The following is an 8,280-nucleotide window of genomic DNA, read 5'->3' as shown; positions in this document are numbered from 1 at the left end:
ATTAAATGACTCATGGTAATAACTCTTTTTCTTTTCATTTTCCTTTTTCTTTTCCTTTGCCTTTTTCTTTTTTTTTTCTTTTTCTTTTTCTTTTTCTTTTCCTTTTTCTTTTCCTTTTCATTTTCCTTTTTCTTTTCCTTTTCCTTTTCCTTTTTCCTTTTCCTTTTCCTTTTTCCTTTTCCTTTTCCTTTTTCTTTTTCTTTTTCTTTTTCTTTTTCTTTTTCTTTTTCTTTTTCTTTTTTTTACTTTTTTTTTCTTTTTCTTCTGTTTTTTTTTATTTTTCTTTTCCTTTTTCATCACAGTTTAATGGCTGCCAACACTAATAGTAAAAGGAATTTTGCCTTTGCAGATGATGCACTCACATGCTCTTTTCATAAATAGGTGGTTAGTCAGCCAGATAGGGTAAGGGCAGTCCACGCACCAACACTTGCTATTCCTCAGTTCCCTGCCATTATTTCAAAGTGCAATGCAATGTGAACACCTCAGTCACCTGTGCATTGCAATGTGAACACCTCAGTTCCCACCACACTTCGTGCAGAAGCGCCCCGACCGCTTCGTCCTCCTGAAAAGACTGGTTTATATAAACAAAAAGAGAAACAGCTTCATGAGATCGTTCGCAAGAACTCCGGGCAGCTTGGCCAAGGAGCGGTGCCCCTACGCTGGCCGCCGTCTGCCGAGGTCCGGAGCCGCGGCAGCCCCCGGAAAGCTCAGCGGGCGGAGGCGCGGCCGGTGCTGGCGCTGTGCCCTCCTGCCTCGCCTGAACCCTTTCATGAACCGCTTGCCCCGCAGCCTCCCTGGGCCGGGCTGGGCAGAGCCGGGCCGGGCAGCCCCACCTCACCCCACCCAGGGCTCCCATTGGCCCCCGATGAAAGTCCAGCGGGCCTCCCTGCTACTATATATGCAGATATATGCGGGTGGGTGTCTGTCAGCAGAGCCATGGGAGGCTGCAGCATCCTTCTGCGGCATCCCGCCCTCACCTGCGGTCGCGCAGCCCCCGCGCAGCGGTTTCTCGCCTCCTCCCTCAGCGCCCTGCGGCCGGCGGCGACCCCAGCTCCGCGGGGCCAGGGGCACCCCCTGGCCTCCCTGCCAGGGCCCCCCAGCTGGCCATTGATGGGCAGCTTGCCCGACGTCCTCTGGAAGGGGGGTCTGAAGAGGCAGCATGAGACGCTGGTGAGGAGGGCAGAGGGATGGGGATGCTGCGGCACGGGAAGGCAGGAGAGCGCCTCGTACTCACCGGGGCACCGGGGGGTCTGTTCTGTGTCCCCAGGCTGAGTACCACAGGAGGTTTGGCAAGATCTTCCGCATGAAGCTGGGGGCTTTCGACTCGGTGCATATCGCAGCCCCCTGCCTTCTGGAATCCCTGTACCGCCGGGAGAGCTCCTGCCCCCAGCGCCTGGAGATCAAGCCCTGGAAAGCCTATCGGGACTATCGCGACGAGGGCTACGGGATGCTGATCCTGTAAGTGCCACCCGCAGCACAGGGCGGGCCTGGGGAGGTGCGGGGAGGGACGGTTGCTCTCCGCGGTGCGTGCGATATCGGCTTCCGAGGTACCTGGGACATGCTGCGGGCGGGCAGTCGCCACTCACCAACCTGCTCGGCGGGGACCGGGCAGTTTTCCCTAGGCTTCACTCCCGGAGCTGCCGTCCGGAGCAGGTTCCATCCCCTATCCCCCCGAGAAGTAGCTGTGGTGTCAAGTTTGCACCCGTTGGTGCGATGAAGGCACATCGGCACTGCCCGAGATGCTTGTTGCACGTACCGCGGGTTTGGGCGTTTTCTTCTTGGTCTCTTCTTCTTGAAGCCTTTCTCTTTTCAACCTCACTGCTTCTAATTCAATCTAGGGAAGGAAAGGACTGGCAGAGGGTAAGGAGTGCCTTTCAAAAGAAATTAATGAAGCCCAGGGAAGTCGCAAAACTGGATACCACACTCAATGAGGTACTGTGCCTTAAAAAATCCTTCTCTATTCCCACTCCCCTGGAAAATAAAGGCAGATGAAATGATCTGGTGTACCTAGATACTTGTTGAGCATCTGTGATAAACTCTTAATCCTCTTTATTGTGAAACTCCCATAATATCCCGGCATGAGACTGAAGCACTTCATCCCTCTGGAGGAAGATCAGTCCATCAAAGTACAAGCAGTAATAGCATGAGAGTCATGTAAAATCCAAACATACATTGACAGAGGGGGAAACTGGAACTTGTTCAAAGAACAGGAAACATAGATATTCCTCTCTTATGCAAGATTGTTACCTATTTAAAAGACAGGTGAAGTGCTAAATGACATGGGACTTTTATTACTTGATGTCATTTTATTCCTTTCTTGTCTGTCTTCTCTCTGATACTTAGGTCCTAGAGGATTTCATGCACAGAATAGATGATGTTTGTAACCACAATGGACAAATGGAAGATGTCTACTCAGAATTCAACAAATGGTCATTTGAAAGTAAGGGTTTTTTTGCCTGAGGGTGGTATGAATTATGTACCTGCCATGGCATTTCAGTACTATCAGTGATGAAAGTGTAAGATAGTTATTTCCAAGCTATCAGCTACGATATCATGGAAACTGGGTTGCAAAAAAGGCAGGGGACTACCAGTCTGGTTATCTATATGGCTTGTAAAAAAAAAAAAAAGTCAAACATGATAGTGACTTATAAATATAAAACTTAGGGAGATCACAGTGCATTTATCTAGAGTGGCATTGGATGATAATGGGTATCCACCTGATATTTTTTAATTATCAGCAGCACAAGATCAAAGAAATGATGCAATAACAGTGAAGAAGTATTCATTGTAAACAAAGGTTGGAAAATCCCCTTTAAAATGTTTACATTGGGATTAAGGAGCACTGGAGTAAGTTACCAAGATAGGAGTCCCCATCTGTAGAAACCTTTTAGCATATACTGAGTAACCATCTGTCAGGAACGACTTGGGGCAGAAGAAACTTCAGCAGTGATTTCCAAAAGGAGTGGGGGTCGGGTGTAGTGCATAACTGAATGAGATCTGCCAGGTCTGTCTGCTCTTGGCTGGCTCATCTCAGCAACCTGTGTACTGAGTTCATGAAAGTGGGGGTTTTCCCACTGTCAGTCCTGGTGGCTGCTTTTGGGAAGGGATAAATAGAAAGTGACAGCTTTAAAAATAAATAGGAGGTGGAAAATAGCAAGTGGAAAGTGGTGGAGTGTGGGATGCTGCCAGTGTTTACAAGAGGTTTTTTGGCTATGGAAAGGGCTAAGAGACGCTGGAGTAGATGACCTCTTCAGGCCCAGTTTTCCTGCAATTCAGTTCTCTTCAGTAGCATTGCTTAATAGCTTATTTGCCCAATATGCCACCCCTGCTTAGCACAGTGAACTGCTGCTGGTGAGGGGATCAGTGGCAACACTTATTTGTGAAGAAAGTGCTACTGTAAGCTAGATATACTACTGCTTGGGTCTGAGGCAAACATGCAGGTGTTTTGAAGGACTGCTCTCACAGATAGGTACCATAGGATATTTTGCAGAAGGATAACCCAAGCCATTCCTTGACAATAAAGGATGGACACTGCACACCCTTTTGTTTATTTAATTTTAATGATAATATTGCTTAACAACAGGTATCTGTCTGGTGCTATATGGAAAGAGGTTTGGTCTCCTACAGCAGGATGTAGAAGAAGAAAGTTTGAACTTCATCAAGGCTGTGAAAACGGTATGGAGGAGTCTTTTCTGGGCTGTAGTGATTTTCTACATTTACTACTAACAGGAGGATACCAGTTTAAATGGGTGACCTGAAAAAATGAGACTCAGGCTTTGTGCTACATGTGTACTGGCAGCTTTGCACACCCAAGGTGATGCTTACATGTCCAGGGCTAGTACTGAACATCTCACTCTCTTTCATGAAATGCCTAAATCTGTAGGGGATCAATGCAGTATGGACATGAGAGTACTAACTCTTCTCTCCTTCTGAGATACCTGTTGTGTAACACTGCTGTTTGTTGGATGGGACTCTTGGAATTGTGTGGGATTATGCAAATAATCTGGATTTGGAGATTAGTCATTCCTGTAAGCACACCCACTGTGCATTTTGCTGCAAATTGGACTCTGATGATACACATCTGCCCAATTTTAGCCATCTAAAAGACAGACATCTAGCCTAGCCTAATGTTTTGCCTCCATTTATTGTTAATGGAGGGAGAGGCACTGCCAAATGGTGGCTTGTTCCATTCTAAAACAGGTGCCTAAAATAGATAGGATGAGTCACCCACTGGAGAAGCCTCCTATCCTCCACTGGCTGTCCCTAATTTTTAGCTGGGTATGATCTAAGCAAGTTGAGACCCATCCTGTCTGTCCAGGATGGAAAATCTGCCAGAATCTTGACTTCCCCTACCTTAGAGTCTTATTTTCTGTTCAGAGATTACATGTAGATAGGTTAAAAAAACATTTTAAAAACTCTTTCTCTGCTACAGATGATGGCTACTTTTGGAATGATGATGGTGACCCCTGTGGAACTTCACAAGGGTCTGAACACAAAAGTCTGGCAAGCTCATACTAAAGCATGGGATGATATATTTAAAACAGGTTATTGTTTTAACACAATTTCTCTCATTTTCACTTGCCTTTGTTTCCTCCTTGGTGGAATTAACTTTCTTCACACTTGGTACTGTCCTATGCGCTGCCTTCAGAGCAGATTGAGACAACTTTGCTGCAGCTCACCACAAACATATTTCAAGCACTGTTTTATTATGACTAACGTTTAGGAGCGGTTGTGGTGCAATATCCAATCTCCAGGGAAGCCCCAATAATTTGGAAGGCAGCAGCATAATGAGGCCACTTTAATCTGTCATAAAGGCAAATAACCAGCCAGAAAGTGGTATGATTTCTTTAAAGGTGAGGTATACAAGTGAGAAAAAGGGACCTCCCTCAAAGGGACCCCAAAGGGATCTGTTTTCTTGAGAAACAAGAATTTTACATGCAAGAAAAGCCTTAATGTAAAAGGAAAACCCTGAGATTATGGATTATCTGGACAACCTGGAATATAGTCATAAATCTCAAACCCAGAAATTATTTAAATCATAACATACAGTTTGGCTTCTGCACAACATTTCTGTCCATTTAAGATTAATTGGTCTTCAGGGTTGCAAAAATTACTGTAACTCCAGATATGAGGCTTACATTTTTCAGTATTTTGCTGGGCAGTGACAGTTTTAGCTAAAGATTAAGAAAAGGTTTTGGCACTTGAATGATTGATTGTTTGTAACGCTGGGTGATATATTTCTCTGTGGGAAGAGGAATTAAAACATCTATACTTTTACATTTCTCTTAGGTACTTTAGTGCTTGATACTGCAGGACTTTTGGTCATGGCCAGACATGTGTACTTATTGTATTCATTCTTAGTTTATGCAAAAGATTAGGAAAGACACTTTAAAACAGATCTTTTCAGAAAAAAAAACAATTTGACACTGTCACTTTACACGGGTAGCTCCTTACTTGGAACTGGCCTTAACAGTTGGAACATCCATAAGAAAGAGTGGGCAAAATCTAGTACTTTATATCAAAATAGTAAAAAGGAAAAAAGCTTGCACAAATTTGATTTACAAGGGGAAGGGAAAAACAGATGCCAAAGGCTTACATTTCCCCTCAGGGAGTCTGGGTGCTAAGTCTCTTTGATTTTTTAACATCTTGATCCCCTTTGAAAATCTAAGCTAACAAATTTTACACACTTGTGTTTCAGTTTGCTAAATGTTTCACTGAGCAGATCACTGATTTCCCTTCCTAACTGAAGAAATCAGAATCTCTAATAGTTTGCAGGAGCTCCTGTTCGGATGTGATTTTTGTGACTTTTTTGTCTAAAATGTGAAAATGCCATTATTTATTCAGTGTAAAGCTCATTCCTTGAGTGAAAAACCCCAAACCAGCACAGCTTTGTGTCTTCTTTCAAAATCCTGCTTGTGGGACATATTTTTGCTTTCATTTTTATAGCGTTCTTAGTGACTTTGCATTAAATACCTCCTACTCCTCCCTCCTCAGCCAAGCATTCGATTGACTGTCGACTGGAAAAGCACTCTGCAAACCCTCAGGAGGATTTCCTGTGTGACATCTACGCTGGGGGACAACTTTCCAAGAAGGAGCTGTACGCTGCCATTGCAGAGCTCCAGATTGCTGGAGTTGAAACGGTAAACCTGACTTTCCAAGACCTTGTTGAAATTGGGCACCTTTCCAACTCCCTGCTTTCTTCCATAACCTAACCACTGCAGCATCTCAGAGTGAGCTAATCCTGTAGTTACTTCAGTGGCTTAAAAGCAAGTGAATTTTTACCTGAAATCCCTAGAATCATTCTTCTGTTACTCCTAGAGAACAACAGGGATGGTTCATTAATCCCTTAGGTCATAAAATACCATAAAGCTGTGAGCAGCCATAAATCACAGAATCACAGAATCACCAAGGTTGGAAGAGACCTCAAAGATCATCAGGTCCAACCTGTCACCCAACACCTCCTGACTAAACCATGGCACCAAGTGCCATGTCCAATCCCCTCCTGAACACCTCCAAGGATGGTGACTCCACCATCTCCCTGGGCAGCACATTCCGATGGCTAATGACTCTCTCAGTGAAGAACTTTCTCCTCACCTCTAGCCTAAACATTGCTTTGAAATTTTGGTAACTTCTTGTTTGTGTCACCACAAATGGAGGTCTTAACATTTCTTTCTGGTTTCTTTCAGACAGCCAATAGTTTACTGTGGGTCTTATATAACCTTTCGCGCAACCCACATGTTCAACAGAAGCTTTTCCAGGAAATAGAGTGTGTTATGGCTACTAATGAGAGTCCAAGTGCTGAGAACTTGAAGAACATGCCTTACCTAAAAGCATGTCTGAAAGAGTCCATGAGGTAAAATTCTCAAATAATTTGCAAAAAGCAAAATCTGTACAGTTTTCTACCAGCCAGTGTTTAAGATTTTGTTTTTAGTATATATAATCACAGTATCACAGTATAACTAAGGTTGGAAGAGACCCCAAGGATCATCGAGTCCAACCTAAACCTAATGTTGTTCACCTCATTGTTTAAGGTAAACTGTGATAGATACAGGAAGAGAAAAATGCTGGAAATTTACCCCATTTTGTTTCTTTCACTGTAGATTGACCCCATCAGTGCCATTTACCACTCGCACCATTGACACAGAAATGGTTCTGGGAGATTATATGCTGCCCAGAGGGGTAAGATAAATAATTTACTAGAATATTTTGTCAGTGATTAACTGTCTTGTAAACCTCTGAAGCTGATCGTATTTCAGTCTCAAAATTGGTTTGCCAAAGGATGAGTTCCAGGATAAGGAACAAGGAATTCATACCAAGAAGTCCCATAAACTGAAAACCATACACTCCTGCACTGCTGCTGGATTTGGACAAAAATGTTTTGGCATGTTATTTCAACAAATTTTGGTGTTTTGTTTTTCAATTTTCCCCATGGTTTTCTGAGGAAACTATGACCTTTTCTGTGTTTGAATTAATCTTCAGAGAATGGCATGGCGTCTGCTGAGGAAACAGCCTTGCCCTTATTTCTGCAGTATTTTTTCCCATTAGCAAGCTGATTCACTTGGTAGCTCTAAGGCAGTTTGTAACAAGACTCTCTATTGCTTTGTTCATAGACTGTACTAGTGATAAACAGCCATGCCCTGGGTTGCAATGAAGAGTACTTCAGTGGCTGGACTCAGTTTAAACCGGAGCGCTGGTTTCAGAAGAACTTCATCAATCCTTTCTCTCATGTTCCATTTGGCATTGGCAAGAGGATGTGCATCGGGCGCCGCGTAGCCGAGCTACAGCTTCACTTGGCCCTTTGCTGGGTAAATACCTTAATCAAATGGCATTCTGTACACAGTGCTGGTTGTTCAGCACTGAACCCAGTCAGAAGATCTAGAAGCCGAGACATGCTAACTGAGATGTTTGTGTTTCAGCTCGTTCGTAAATACCAGATCATAGCAACTGACAGCAAACCGGTAGAAACTCTCCATTTGGGAACCCTGATTCCCAGCCGGGAGCTTCCCATTGCCTTTCACAGGCGATAAGGTATGTGCATAGGGGTCCTGAGTATGTGAGGCTTCCCCTTGAACCTCAGTTAGGATTTTCATAGGACTGTGAGTGTAAGAGAACAGATATTTCTTTATTTAAGCTTTATTCTTACAGTGTGAGATGTATTAAAAGCCAGCGCATTCTGTTACTCCTGACTGAAAATACTCTTAGAAGACAAATTTTGTATGGCCTGTGGCTCTGAAATTAGCTGTCTAGTTTTAAACTAACCTAGACAAAGAGCATGACTTC

The 8,280-nt window shown here is 43.9% G+C and overlaps 1 protein-coding gene across 1 annotated transcript; it reads left to right on the top strand.

Annotated features, from left to right (window-relative positions):
- The first annotated feature begins 866 nt into the window (after positions 1-866).
- Positions 867-8,037, top strand: LOC104302691 (1,25-dihydroxyvitamin D(3) 24-hydroxylase, mitochondrial). The gene is made up of 11 exons (XM_009903224.2): positions 867-1,170; positions 1,268-1,458; positions 1,839-1,932; positions 2,344-2,440; positions 3,584-3,675; positions 4,433-4,544; positions 5,995-6,140; positions 6,687-6,853; positions 7,101-7,179; positions 7,611-7,805; positions 7,917-8,037. Exons 1-11 carry the CDS (start codon positions 937-939, stop codon positions 8,025-8,027), a joined length of 1,518 nt encoding a protein of 505 aa, XP_009901526.2. The 5' UTR covers positions 867-936; the 3' UTR covers positions 8,028-8,037.
- Positions 8,038-8,280: the final 243 nt, after the last annotated feature.

This window comes from Dryobates pubescens, chromosome 26 (assembly GCF_014839835.1).
Source record: "Dryobates pubescens isolate bDryPub1 chromosome 26, bDryPub1.pri, whole genome shotgun sequence".
Taxonomy (NCBI): domain Eukaryota; kingdom Metazoa; phylum Chordata; class Aves; order Piciformes; family Picidae; genus Dryobates; species Dryobates pubescens.
Note: the sequence above shows the minus strand (reverse complement) of the source record. Positions and strands in the feature narration are given on the sequence as shown.

Bases quoted from the DNA above. Each gene is read 5' to 3' on its own strand.
- LOC104302691 (XM_009903224.2), top strand. From the start codon at position 937: ATGGGAGGCTGCAGCATCCTTCTGCGGCATCCCGCCCTCACCTGCGGT. The intron at 6,141-6,686 runs GTAAACCTGACT...GGTTTCTTTCAG, and splicing joins AGATTGCTGGAGTTGAAACG to ACAGCCAATAGTTTACTGTG. The intron at 7,180-7,610 runs GTAAGATAAATA...CTTTGTTCATAG, and splicing joins ATTATATGCTGCCCAGAGGG to ACTGTACTAGTGATAAACAG.